Raw genomic sequence first — 15,245 nt, 5'->3', positions numbered from 1 at the left:
GACAAGTTACTATCCTGCTAAGTATTCTTTTATATTTTATGTTCTATAGACAGGTACATAAATAATTGGTCTTATAGCTGAATAAAAATATTAGGATGCAAACCCATCCTTTATAGGCTCAACAAAAGCATCATTGGTACAATTCAAGTAGCAGATAGTAGAATGGGGATAATATGCACCCCATCTTGTTCCCATTAGATTTTTATTTCTACCACAGAGTCCTGTACTTGAAAAACATTTCATTTCTTGTAGTCTGGAGATTATGAGTATTTAGTATGATGCCATCTATTTAAAACATTATTGGTGAGTTTTTATGAATCAACATTCTTTAATGGATCCATAGATCACAATGGATCAGTAGGTTATCATGGGCAACATTTTGATTTAATAAGTGTACAGTTCCTATAGACTTGATTGGCTGAATTCTCCAGGATACTTTAAAATTTGTATTTGTAGTATGGAGATTTGTGATCTGTCAGCACATGAACAGTAGAGAGGAGCTAATATGTAATTTTAGCTATCAAGCAAAATCTGGATATCAGATAGATTATAAATGGTTACATATTGCAGTGATATATCATATACAGTTCTTATCACTTTAAAGTCTGAGTTCTTTAAAGATAACCTTTCTTTCAATTTCTAGTGGTAATGAGGACCATTAACAAACAAAATAATATGGCACAACCTTTTGTTTGATGTTTCTTTGTTGATATATTGTTGGCTGAATAGATTTCCAATCTTTTGATTCCATTCTTGGAATGAAATCACTTCTTAGGTTCTTTCTCGTAATAAATCATGCTCACTATTATTTGGAAAATACAATGTCATATATTTTATTAGCCACAATTTTTTCTTGATGAAACAAGATGCTTGATAATATCTGCTTGTTCCAAAATATGTTGTGGGTATTTCAATATTTATCATGTACTCCAAAAATGTCTATCAATAATCTTCCTCTTTTTTATGGAAGTGTTAATTTATCTATAATTACTTTGTAGTGATGGGCCCTACATTTCAAGAATATTGCACAAGTTTTTGTTTGGATACCTTTCAAGCATATTATAGTCTATCTTATAGTTCCCAAAGTATATATTACAATTGGTATGAAGAATTTTAAATTAAATATATATTTCTAACTCACTAGGAATCCGTTTAGGATGCCAGTGTCTTAACATATTTAGCTACAGCTTTCGCTTTGATTTCTTCATACTTGTGTCTGATCTGGAGAATATTATCATTGTTATTCTATTCTTTTTTTTTTTTTTTTTTTGTCATTTCTATGCTGGTCATACTGCCAATGTCCTAGGACAAGCTGCTATCCCGTTTCACAAAAATATTAATGTTTGGGGAATCATTGCTCCTTTCGATAGAATAATTGCTACTTGTATTTGAATAAAAATAATGGATGTAAAGTCATCTTCTGGAGGCTCACGCTTTGGAATAACTCTAATAGTAGATAAGATGACAGGGATAATTTATACCCACGTAGTTTTGATTACTTCTGCCCAATCATTATGTTTCAGAAAATTGGAGATTACATTTATTTAGTATATCTATTAAAATATTGTTCTTAAATTTTTATGTATCATGATTATGTCTGTGATAATAGCACACTCTTTTTTTCTCTTTATAGGAACTAAGTTTTTTTATTTTTATTTTTTTACTGTGCCTTACTATGAAATAAATGGGATTGGTTTATAATCAGATAATTGAACCAGATGGTTATCTTCAAAATTCAAATTATACCTTATATAGTGAGTTGAGTAGTTCACATTTTTGTAATTTAAAAAAGGAGTCTATGCTGAAAACTTCTTTTGAGGGTCTTTATACTAAATTTGCAATTGCCTGTTAAGAAATTAATTCAGTCCAGTCTTGTATCTTGTTTAGATTAACAAGTAACCATCTTCCCCCCAAACCTCCATCCTCATCATTTGTATCACATGGCATTACTGTTCTGTCTTATATTCTCCACTCTTTCTTTCTCACCTTTTTTTTTAAATTGAAGATTTTAAAAGTTAACAGAAATCTATTTTCTCTCCCCCTTAGTTTTCCACCACTAAAAAAGAAGAGAAAAATTCCTTATTACAAATATGCAGTCATGCAAAACTAATTCCCTCATTTTTTGGTAGTCAAAAAATATGCCTCATTCTGCACCATGAATTCGTCATCCTTCTGTCAAGATATACATACCATGTTTTATCAGAGGTTTTTTTTTTTGGCATTCAGGATGGTCATTATGTTAATCAAATTCCTACAGATTTTTGTCTTGTTCACAATGCTGTTATCATATAAATTGTTCTCAGTTCTGCACATTTGGATTCTTCGGCAGTTTGCAAAGTTATTCAAAATTGTTTGGTTTTATAATATTGATGGTATAATATAGTATAAATTGTTCTTCTCATTCTGCTTACTTCCCTCTATAGAAATTTTTACAAGCTTTTCTATGGCTTTTAAAAATCATGTATTTCCTTATTTGTTACTGCACAATAATATTCCAACATATTCTTATAACAAAATTTATTCAGACATTTTCCAGTTGATAGGTGTATTTTTAGTTTCAGATTTTGGGCACAAAAAAAGAGTTGCTTACTTTTTGCAATAGAGGACCTTTTTTCTTTTTCTTGATCTCTTTGGATATAGGCCTGTCAGTGACATATCTGGGTTAAGGGCAAGCACAGTTTAGGACTTTTGGTGTAAAGTTTCAATGCTTTCCAAAATTATTGAACCCACCTACAATTCTACTGACAGTACCCTGATGGGCCTAGTTTTTCACTACTCTGAGATCTAATTCATTTTATAAATTATCTTTACCCATTTGATGGGTATGAGATAGAACTACAGAATTACTTTAATTTGCAGTTCTCTAATTATTAGTCATTTGAAGCCTGATAATATATAGGTAGAGATAGCCTGGGTTTCTTCTCTTGAGAATTGCCTGTCCTTATCTGCAGACCATTTGTTGAGTCTTATAATATTCCTTTCTCTGCTTAAATCAAGACCCAAACTGGGTTCATTTGTAATCCTCAGAAAAAGATCTTGTTCCTCAATCTCCTGGCCAAATGTAGATTAAGGTTGTCTGTGGGATGGGAGGGAGCAGGAGGGAGGAATTTGATTTGGAATTCAAAAATTAAAAAAAATATAAAAAATGTTTTAACATGCATTTGGGGGAAAATTAAACATTAAATTAAAAAAAGAAGAGTGAGACCTTTTTTGGAGTGGGTCTGGAAGCTCTAGGACCAGCTTGTTAAGCTACAACATCAGTAATGATACTGGCATTTAAACTTTGATGCTTACCAGCTGGTTATCAGAGCCAAAGAATTTACTTTCTTATGTATTTAAGGCATTTGGATGAATATGTTTGGGTGTTCAAAAGGTGAGTGGAAGATAGGTAGTGTAACAGGAAAATCTGACTTGACCTAAGATTACTGGTACACGTGGCCCATTCTTTTCAAATAGTGATTACCATTGTTACACATGAATTTGTTGGTGTTAAAAATAGAATCCTAGCTGAGCTTTCTTTTAGATACAAAATCTCATTGGTTTCCATTTTAAAATTTCGAGAAGAATAGTTTGGAACTACTATTATATATAATGATGCTAACTCAAAAAACATTGTTCAACGTAGGAAGAGAAGCTTACAGGATTTTATATTTTTTTCTTAATCTATATCAGTTCAGTCATTTAAAATTGCTTTTGAATGATCTGGAGTACCTACCTGTGGCCTGAGTGGAGCGAATGCTGGTATAGAAATACAGACAACCATCTTTCAGAATGCAGTAATATTGGACCCAAACATCCTGATCACTATCCAGCTGGTGCAGAAGACCTAGACACTCTGGATTCTTGATGGCCAAGGGTGGAAGATTGCTGTTGTGAAGTGTTACATCTATCCAGACATGATTCTGTATATTTGGCACAAAGGAATAATTTAAGATACAAAACTGGATATTAAGATATTAAAGCCAGAAAAAAAAATCATAAACTCGTACATTGGAAAGAACCTTAGTTATCAATAGGCTATTGTTGTTCAGTTAATTTTAGTTGAGTCTAATTCTTCATGACACTATTTGGAGTTTTCTTGGCAGATACTGAAGTGGTTTGCCATTTTCTTTTCCTGCTTATTTTATAGATGAGAAAATTGAGGGAAATAGGGTAAAATGATTTGTCTAGGGTCATACTGCTAGCATGATGTTTTTAGTGATGTTGTTAGATGCCTTCAGTAAGGACAAAAGTGGCATCAAGGTAAATTGAAAGTAAGTTATGCTGACAGTAAATTATTTAACTTGAAAAGCCTACAAGCTAAAACTAAAGTGGAGGGAGAGCTGATATTAGACTTTTTGTTTGCAGATGATAAATATACATAATGTATCCTTCAAGACTGAGATGCAACAAAGTATGAATCAACTCTCTGCTGCAATAAAACAAGTTCTCCACCAGCCAGTACTACATCATCCACATGTGAACCATTGTTCCATATATATGTGAATATGTTATAATGTGAACCATTATAACAAATGGAGAAATTTTGAATGCTGTGGATAAATTGGTAATACAGTTATTACTTTTACTTCTTAGGGGGTGGGGCACTCTGCCCTTTCAATCTGGAAAATCTGTATAAATTTTTTGGTTTTTCCTTTCTACCAGAGAAGAAATATGAATTTTTTCTTTTATGGGATGCCTTCAATACCTTACTGTAAAATTTGAATTGATATTATAAATATTTTACATATATTTTGTGCATTTTTGAATTTCTAAACTTTTTTAGTCTTGTCTTCTGGCTTTTGCATGTCATTTGTGGCTTCAGTAATTGTCCCTTACCCCCATTTCCATTTAATTTCTTATACTGAATGCATAATATCAAAACCTCAGTGGGGAAAATCATGATGTGGGAGGAATAACTACATACTTTCCAGAGATTTACACAGATGATGAAGCCGACACACTGGACAGTATAATAGAGCCATGACAGGAAACTGAATTGATTCCATTTGAATTGTCTTAGGAATATTTTGAAGAGGTCTTTTCTTGAGCCAAAATTCAAATTCTATTACAGTGAACACAACGCCAATGAATTGGCCACTTTGTTCAAATGCCAAACATAATGTTTGCCTAAAAGACTATTTTACAGAGAACTCATACAAGGCAAGTGCTCACAGAGAGGTAAGAAGCGATACCAGGATGTTTTCAAGGTCTCTTTGAAGAACTTTGGAATTGATTGCGAAACATGAAATACACTGACACAAGACTGCCCATATCAAAGAAGGTGCTGTGCTCTATGAGTCATGCAGAATTGCAGTAACTCAAAACAAAAACAAAAGTGAGAGCTGCAATTTTAGAACCATCTCCACTCCAGTTGTTCCTATAAACTATTTGTGCCCAATCTGTGATGTAGCCTTCTGAGTTCATATTTGGTTTGTAGTCACAACCTGACACATTGTACCTTAACCTCAATCTAGTAATGTCATTTTAGTTCTCCTTGAGAATAAAGGACAACAATTAACCAAGTGTGCCAGATTTGAACTCTGGAAGTTAAGTCTTCCTTACTTCAGTCAGACCCAACACTTTATTGACTTTGGATTACATACTGCCAAAGAAGGATTCTGCTTTAGGCACAGAATTTATGCTTGAAAAACCAGTCTCACTCACATTTATGGCTCTCTTGATCTACTGACTCCCTGACTTTGGATCATGACTATGACTATTTTTTGCCCCTGCAGTAGTCCTTGGACTTAATTTCCTTGTGAACCCTGTTTTAAGAGTATCCTTTTTAACCTTTTGATCATGACTCAGTGGTATTCTTTCCCTAGGAGATGTCTTTTCTTGCTCTCTTCATTGCCTCCTACTCTCTGGAAATGATTATTTTTTTGTCTACAGAAGAGATAAGGTTTCTAAAAAAATTTGAAATTGGAACCATTTTTCTTCCTCTGTTTTATGGGGAAGAATTCATTTTTCCTTAGCTCTCTTAGGATGATGGGCCTTGCATTTCATTAATATTGTGCAGGTTCTTGTTAGGTTGCTTTCCAAATCTTTTGCAATCCTTTATAGTTATCAAAGTGTATATTATGGCAGGTATAATGTAGATGTTAATTGCTTTAAATATGTTTTTTTTTTAATGCAGTTTGATTTCAGGATGCAAATGAGTCTCTACTTATCTTGAATATCAGCTTCAGGTTAAGCATTTTTACTTTGGCATTTTTCAATGCAAAGACAATTCCTATTGACAGAAAAACAGGCAAAACTAGAATTTATCAGCTTTGCCTTAACTCTGTTGTTTCATCTAATGCTATTTTATCAAAATTAGCTATTTCTCCCAAATTTGTGTAATCTTCATCTCTGATAAGTCAACCATCTATGCCTTTATCCAAATCATTGCTAAAAGCACAGAGACAAGCATACATCCATGGGTCACTCCATTGGATACCTGTCAAGCTAATGTTCAAACTTTAATAATAGTAATAATAATAATTATTCTTATTAGATTCTTTTAAAGAATAAGTTTCTATTCCTTGTTAACAATTTCTTTTCCCATCATTTCCAATGCAAAAGTCATTCTCTTTAGAAAAAAAATTAGAAAATAAAAAAGAATTGAGAAGCTCTACTTTCTCTCTCTTGTCTGTTTTGTAATCACATCTATACCAAGAGGGGACAGCTCAGGGGTACAATGGATAAAACGCCAAGCCTTCCTGAATTCAAATCTGACCTCAGATACTTAGCAGTTTTGTGATTCTGGGCAAGCCATTTAAACCTGTTAGCTTCAGTTTCCTCATTTGTAAAATAAGCTAGAAAAGGAAATGGTAAACCGTCTTTGCTGAAACAAACAAACAAACAAAAAAACACAAATGGGGTCACAAGTAATTGAACATGATTGAAATGATTGAAAAAAACAAAAATCACAAGAAAAATTTCTATTCTTTCTTTGATTCTCCCATTTTTCTCAAATATAGTTGAAGTTTTTTGTTGTCCTTACCTTTATAACCAGTCTCACTCTTTCTGATCTTGTTTTATTTATAGTATTGTGTTAATCCTTTAAATTTATTCTCTGTCACTTGTCCTTACTTCTATATTTTGTAATTTTTTTAAAAAAAATTTAAGTTATTTGGTAAGGTACATACATATTGGTCTCTTCAGGAAGTTCCCATTTTCCCTCAACTCCATTTTTAAAAAAATACAGCTTTTTATTTACAATATATATGCATGGTTAATTTTTCAGCATTGACAATTTCAAAACCTTTTGTTCCAATTTTTCCCCTCCTCTCCTCCCCCTCCCCCAGATGGAAGGTTGACCAATACATGTTAAATATGTTAAAGTATAAGTTAAATACAATATATGCATACATGTCCAAACAGTTATTTTGTTGTACAAAAAGAATCAGACTTTTGAAATCGTGTATAATTAGCCTGTGGAGAAAATAAAAAATGCAAGTGGACAAAAATATTGGGATTGGAAATTCTATGTAGTGTTTCATAGTCATCTCCCAGAGTTCTTTCGCTGGGTGTAGCTGCTCTATTGAAACTGATTTGGTTCATCTCATTGTTGAAGAGGGCTACATACATCAGAATTGATCATCATATAGTATTGTTGTTGAAGTATATAATGATCTTCTAGTCCTGCTCATTTCACTCAGCATCAGCATCTCCAGGCCTTTCTGAAATCATCCTGCTATCAACTCCATTTTTAAGCGCTTCTAGTTCCTCCTAGGCCAAATATACGAGTTGATTTTTAGTTCATAGGTTCCTATCTGTCCTTCTTTTATAGGACAAAGATAAGGAATGGACCTTAAATTAAATTTGTATAGGAAACCAACAGGTGAAAAAAATCCCTTTACTAGTAGATTGGTCTCTACTTTGCATCTCATAGTATTATATAGTGTTGCCTAGAACATGGAGGTTAAATGATTTGTACAAGGTTACACAGTCTGTGTCATGGATAGGACCTGAACCTAGTCTTCTTAGCTTTAAGAACAGTTATCTAGTTAATTCATCACATTCTGTATCTTTTTATATGGAACCTTTGAAATCTGCTTTTCCAAAAATCTATCTGATCCCCAATAGATTTTTCTCCTTTTTGTGTCTTCTTCCTTTTGAAGTTGTCATTAAAGCAAATCAAGGACTTTGCTTGATGTATATGTATGTGTATATGTGGTGAAAGAGAGACACAGAGGGAGACATTCTCTCTCTCTCATATATATATATATATATATATATATATATATATATATATATATATATGAGAGAGAGAGAGAGAGAGAGAGAGAGAAGACAGCAGATAGATTATCTAATAGATTATTATATCACATCTCTGTACCTGACTTGTGATATGTTTCCAGAATTACTTGCTATCTAGGTAGATACAGTGTGTTTTGTAGATCATAGTTAATGGCAAAGCTGAGAAAGCCCTTGAGTTTTTTTGACTTTCAGTCCAATGCTCTTTTTATTGTATCACTTGAATTTCCCAATACTCACACTTTGACATGTCTTTTCTCCAATGCATAGCATTTATTTCTCTTTGCATTAGATATATTAAAAGAATAAATATTCATTTTTAGTGAAAGAACAGGGGGTGGTATGTGAGAATGCAAAGGAGTCTCCGAACAGAAAATGACAAAATTCTCTCTAGATGGGACTTTCAATGAATTGGTTGAATTTTGAGGTTCAATTTGTGTCTGAAGATGTCCTTTGTGACCAAAAATAGTCTTGTTATTACATAGTTCTTTTCAATTAAAAGACATCATCTATTTTTAAGATTTTTAAAAATTTTGAGTTTCAAATTCTTTCTCTCCCTTCAGTCACTTCCCTATATAATGAGAAGGTAATGAATATGATATTAATTATACATGTGAAATCATGCATAACATTTCCATATTAGCCATGTTATAAAAAGCAAGAAAAATAAAGTAAAAAAAAATTATTTCAATTTGCACTCAGAGTTAAGTAGTTCTGTTATACACAGTTCTCAGTTTCTCTAATTATCCTGACCCAGTCCTGACTCAGTTTCCTTGCTTCTCAAAGATCAGTCCTGCAAAACCTCCCTTCCCTCTTTATCAGAATATTTGATAAGGATAAAAGATTTTATGTTTTAGAATATCAGAATGCCTCTCCCCATCTCAAGCTATCAGAGTATCAGATACTGTCTTATCAAGATGCCTCTCCCCATCTCTGGGGTGCCTTTCCCCTATTATGTCATCCCCCGCTCACCCCACCCTGTCAGAGTCCCGTTCCTGCTCTCAGTACTCTGATTCCTCCCCTGCCTCAGTATATCCCCCAAGTGTGAGCCATGTGTATATAGGTCATTGATATTTTTTTCTGGATTCTTGGAGACAATAGTCTCATTCAGCTCTAGGACCAACCATAGATCCTTTTGGTCCCAGTAAATCTCTCCCATTTAATAAATTATTAAATACTCTAATCTCTATTTTGCCTCAGTTTCTCTGGCATTACAGTTCTTTCTTTGGAGTAGATAGCATTTTTCATCATGAATTCTTAAGAATTGTCTTGTATCATTTTATTGATCAGAGTAGCTAAGTCTTCCTTAGTTGATCATCATTACAATGATCTCCTAGTACTGCTTACTTCACTTTGCATAAGATCATACAAGTCTTCCCATTTTCTCCTGAAACAATGCTGCTCATCATCTTTCTTATAGCAAGATATTATTCCTTCACAATCACATATCACAACTTGTTCAGCCATTATCTATTTGATGGGCATCCCTCAATTTCCAATTCTTTGCCATCTACAAAAGAACTACTATAAATATTTTTGTATACAAATCTGCTTCCTTTTATCTCTTTGGGATATAGAACTAATAGGTGATGCAGTGGATAGAGCACCTCCCACTGAATTCAGGAGGATCTGAGTTCAAATTTGATCTCAGACACTTAATACTGCCTAGCTGTGTGATCTTGGGCAAGTCACTTAACCCCAATTGCCTCCAAAAAAAAAAAAAAAAAGAATAATTGAAAAAAGCACAGTTCACAACTTCTCCAACAATTCCTTAGTGTACCTATTTTTCCACATACCCTCCAATATTTGTCTCTTCTAATAGGTGTAATATGATACCTTATAGTCATTTGAATTTGCATTTCTCTAATTAATAGTGATTTAGAGTATCTTTTCATATGACTACAGATAACTTTGATTTCTTCTTCTGAAAACAGTCTGACCATTTATCAGTTGAGAAATGGCTCTTATTTTTATAAATTTAACTCCCTATAAATTTGAAAATGAGATCTTTAGATTACTTATTGCAATATTGTCTATGGATATGTTTTAACAAAATGTAGTTCCCCTGATTATTCCTTCTAATTGGCCTACTTTTGCTTTGCCTGAGATCATGATTGCTATACCTGTTTTTGTTTTTCTTTTTGTTTTTTTGCTTTAGCTGAAGCATAATATGTTCTGTTCCAGATTCTCACTTTAATTTTGTATATAAGTGTTTTTCTTTTCAAGTGTATCTCTTAAAAACATATTGTTAAAATCTGGTTTCTAATCGATGCTGTTATCTGCTTCATTTTATGGATGAGTTCATCCCATTCACTGTTATGATCACTGAGTATTTCCTTTTATTATATTCTATTTATCCTTCTCTCTCTTTTGTAGCCTATTCCTTTTCAAAAATTATTTTGCTTCTGATCACTGCCTCCCTAAATCCTCCTTTCCTTTTATCACTTTCTCCCTTTCTCTTATTGTCTTTCTTTACTCCTTCCCTGTTTGTTAAGATGGATTCCATACCCAATTGTGTGTATATATTCTTCCTTTTTTTAAAATCAATTCACATCAGAGTAAGACTTAAGCATTACCTCTCCTTTCCCCTTCCACTTGTACAAAGGAAACTGAATAAATAGTTAGGGCTGTGTTGGAGTCAGCTCTAACTAGCTGATTGTGACATTTTTAGTAAACATTTATACCTAAGAAACTGATACAAATCAAGACTTGACTTACTGTTTTGTTGATTGTTTTGACCCAAGAACATATTAATAATTTAAATTAAAAAAGGTCTATGTATACATTTTTCTCCCAGAGAGAGTATAGTGTTACACACATACACACACACACACACACACACACACACACACACTTATCAGCACCTCACTGTATTGCTTTTTAAATATTGTTAGACTTCAGCAAGAGTAGAGCAGAACATTCTAGGAATGAAGTCATTATTAGAAAAGAGGCATAGAGGCCTGGGATCTGGAAACTAAAGATAATAATAACAACAACAACTGGAATTTAAACAATGCTTTAAGCTTTGCAAAGTTTCTTACATCCAGTATCTCATTTCAGCTTCATAATACCCCCAGAAACAACTCAATAGATTGCAAAGAATGATCCCATGACTAATAGTATCTGAGATTGATGACAAATGAAAAAGGTCCATTAGTTTGGTGTAGATGTGATGGGGGTGAACTCTGAAACTGCTCAAACTCTCCCCTGAAAGAGGCTCAATAAGGGAATGACATAAACTGAGATCTTTTGGGAGTGGCCCAGTCCCCTTCAGGGAGTTCCCAAACCCTGAGAAAAGCTGCAAACTCCCAGTTATTCAAGTGGAGATCTTGGCCAATCACCATCTACTGAATTGCCACAAACAACTCTCAGCAATTCAAATTTATTCAAGTGGAGATCTCTGTCTGATGGTCTGCTATTGAGTAGCTCAGACATCTCCCAGCCCCAGATCAAGATGTATTCCATATAATCATAATTAGTCAATCCATCTCTGCCAAACTCCAAATGAGGAGTTTTGCCCACTAAAAAAGCTTCTTTCTTAGAGAACAATAAAATTCCCTCTTGCCACAGATTTCCAGTTTGCCGCATAGGACCTGCACTGGCCAGAGGATTCCCCACCCAAATTCTCACACCTCATCACAACTGCCATTCACCTCATCACTTGCATCTCATATGAGTCAGGTCTTGAGATGAAGGAGGATGTTCCATTCTAGGAGCTTGGATTGGGAAATGGAGTTCCAGAGTTTTGTCTCTGATCTGACCTACTCTTTTCAGTATACTTTCCTGCCTGGCACAGAATAAGGGCTAATAAATGCTCACTTAAAGAAGGTAAAAATGATGATTCATTGTTAGTTTTCCTTCTTTGTTTTTTTGATTTCCTCTTTACTCTTGATATACTAGTACAAAAAAAAAAGTCAGGGAAAAGTGCTTGCTATATTTTTAAAAATATGAACTAGAACTTTACTGGGAGATGTGTGCTTTTTTTATTAAGTCTTTGTGATGAGGGGGCATCCTGAAACTCTCTCTCTGAAATTGTTTCAAGGAGAAAGTTTCCTTGAATCCTGGCCTCTTAAAAGATCCCGCCTGAGGGAAACAGGACAAACAGCTTTATTCTGTTATCCTGAGAGGTGGACACCACCTCCATTGATAGCACTCACTATTGATTAAACTTCCCATTGAGGTGGAGATTAGTCCAGAGACACTCATTCAATTCCAAGATTCCTTATTCTGATTCCAGTTCAAACTGCATCAGTCCCCATCAAGAGCAACCTCTAGCTTCTAGCCATAAAATGAGCCAACTTAGGGCTCAGTCCTTGCAGACGACCTAATATGCCATGCCAAGGAACCTCTCTCTCTCTAACATAAGCTACACCCTCTGCCAGCTGAAATGATATTCTCTTTCAGTGTTAGCCCCTCTCTTTATTTCTACCTCACCCATTTCCCTAACAAGGCTTTATACCTCTCTGTCAGGATTTCTCCACTAGAAACTTTACTTCTCTGTCAGGACCTTGTTGGCAAGGTGCTGTACATTTATTCCAAGTAGAGAACATATTCCAAAATACTAAAGTTCATTAGAGTGATGTGCTGGAAATATATTAGAGTACTGAGTGATGAAATTGTTGTGTCATAGTTCCCTTTTATTGTCTTGACTCAGTATCCCTAATTGTTCTGCCTCAATCCTCCTGGTTGCAACACTATCCTTCCCTCCTAATTATTAGAAGTGATATAATTTAGGGCTGGCTATGCTAAGATTATAAATTATAAATGTTTGATCCAGATAAGGAGAAAGACCTTCTATCTTAGACATTATGACCCCAGCTTTTCCCTCCTTATCAGAATGTCTGGTGCCTCTCCCCACCCTGTCAGAACCAGATTGATACCCCTGCCTCAGTCTACTTGAGCTTGGAGCTATGTGTATATATGTCATTGAGAACTCACATTTGCTCCTGGATTCTTGGAGATGATAGTCTCGTTCAGCCCTGGGACCAAACCATGGATCCATTTGGTCCCAGCACAATTTCTGCTTCTCAAATAAAATTTTAAAAACTCCCTAATCTCTATCTTGCCTTATTTTCTCTGGCATTACAAAATGAAGCATAGATCTTCATGTAATTTTTTTCTAAATGAAGGTTATAGGATTCTGGGCAGTGAATTCAACCACAAACCTCCAAGTAGAAAACATGTTTATAGGGCAAAATTTTTAATGAAAGAAACTATCCCAAAGCTTTCTGCTAATATTGTTGGGTTTTTTTTTAACCATTTTAAAAAGGTTTTTCCCCCCCTAGAAAATTAAAAATCCCCATTAGGACTTTTTCAGTTTCATATCCAAACTAGAATAATTATAGATAATGATAAATGAGAGCTCTTCCTTCTGAAATCCAGTAAGTATAAAACTGATTTATTTTAGTTCAAAATGCAACAATGCACACGGGAAGCCATCACTAAAACTCTCTCAGGGATTTAAATAGCAATCCTGACTTCTGGTTATTCTTCTGTCTTTTGGTTTACAGGTCAAATGCAATTACAACACTGTTCCAATGTTGGATAAGGGAGTTTGGGAGGAAATAAGGATCTGAAACAGATGGACTTAGAACAGAAAGCCTGAAAGTCTAAGAGGCTCCCCCGAGCTTATTATATCAAAACCCTATTGCTAACAGGGTTACTCTAAATAGCTCTTGGACATTTATCTGGAAACCTCTGTAAGGATAATCCATACTTTTTCATTAGGAGAGAGAATGGGAGTTGGTCCAATGTACTTAGCATAAGGGACTGCCATTCCACACTTTTCTGCAGATACCATCTAGGTTTCTGGGAAGTATAAAATGTACAAAACTAATATGAAAAGAAAACTTCAGGAAGGCAATTCCCCTACAGAATCTGTTGACCTAACATTTTCTTTCAAATCTTTTATAATAATGTCATTAGCCACAAAATTGACTACATGATATGTCAATGAATTTTCTTTTTGTACTTCTTAAAAAAAAACCCCAAATCCCAAAAAACAAAACAAAAAACAAACAATAACAAAATAAGGGCTGAGATAATTGTCAAAAACTATTACCTGACAGACAGGATGTGCAGCTTTGTTCATTGCTTCCAGCCATCTGAAACAGAATAAGACAAAAGCAGTTTTTCTTTCAAAGTATTGAGTAAAATTTTCTATCAGTCTTACAGCAATGCATCATTGTGGCCAAAAAAAAAAAAAAAAAATGTGACCATGGATTTTTTCTTTCTTTCTTTTTTTTTTTTTTTTTTTGCCTTTTACAAAAAATTTCACTTTATTTCTCTCCTTTTGTTCCTGTCCTCTCTTTCCTGTCTTCCCTGTCCCTTATATTTAGAAAGCAAGCAAAAAAGCAAAACAAAACTAAAAAATCTATTACGAATGTACACCATCAAAACAAATTCCTGCACTGGTCTGTCTTTCTACCTCTCTGTCTCATTGAGTGGAAGTAGATAGCATGTTTCATCGTGGGAATCCCTTGGTCCTGTGATTGTAACTACAGGTCCTTAAAGACAGTAGCAGCAGGGTTTATGCTTTGCCAGGTTGCACAAAGTAGAATGCCTCTGAGTATTCTTATAGGGACATATACATGTGTATATGTAATAAGGTCGGGGGGGATGGGCCTAGTCACAAGCGATAAGTTTTTTTGTTTTTGTTTTTCCCCCATCCACAGTACTTCAAGGACAAAGTGAATAAGGGATTATAATTGGTATCCATGTGGAGATCCTTCAAACTGAAAAAATTATGAATGCTTCAACTATGTAATGAAGTTGAAGAATTCTGTTAATTTTGCTGAAATCCATTGTTCAAACAGAATAAGTGTTTCATCTAATGAAAGAGAGCTTGAGTTAAGTTTTGAAAGAAACTAGGGATTGTCGAAATGTGAGGTTAAGAGGGAAAGCATTCTAAGCATAGGGAACATCTAGGGCAAAGGCACACAGATAGGGATGGTCAGACTGTTTAAAAAGATAAGAAGGGAACATGTTGTGAAGAGCTCCGACTGCCAAACAAAGGAGCTTAT

General features: G+C 34.3%; 1 protein-coding gene across 2 annotated transcripts in view; it reads right to left on the bottom strand.

The window, feature by feature from the left end:
- The window catches only part of LOC105749259, a 155,348-nt gene that overhangs the window by 10,155 nt on the left and 129,948 nt on the right, over positions 1–15,245 (bottom strand). For both annotated transcript variants that reach the window (XM_031968758.1, XM_031968765.1), the window contains exons 10-11: positions 14,285–14,327; positions 3,716–3,902 (exon numbers count right to left, since the gene is read on the bottom strand). In XM_031968758.1, coding sequence (XP_031824618.1) covers positions 3,716–3,902; positions 14,285–14,327 — 230 coding nt within the window. The remainder of the gene's footprint in view (positions 1–3,715; positions 3,903–14,284; positions 14,328–15,245) is intronic.

The sequence above is a fragment of the Sarcophilus harrisii genome, chromosome 1, assembly GCF_902635505.1.
Source record: "Sarcophilus harrisii chromosome 1, mSarHar1.11, whole genome shotgun sequence".
NCBI classification, from domain to species: Eukaryota; Metazoa; Chordata; class Mammalia; order Dasyuromorphia; family Dasyuridae; genus Sarcophilus; species Sarcophilus harrisii.
This window is presented reverse-complemented; position numbering and strand designations above follow the sequence as displayed.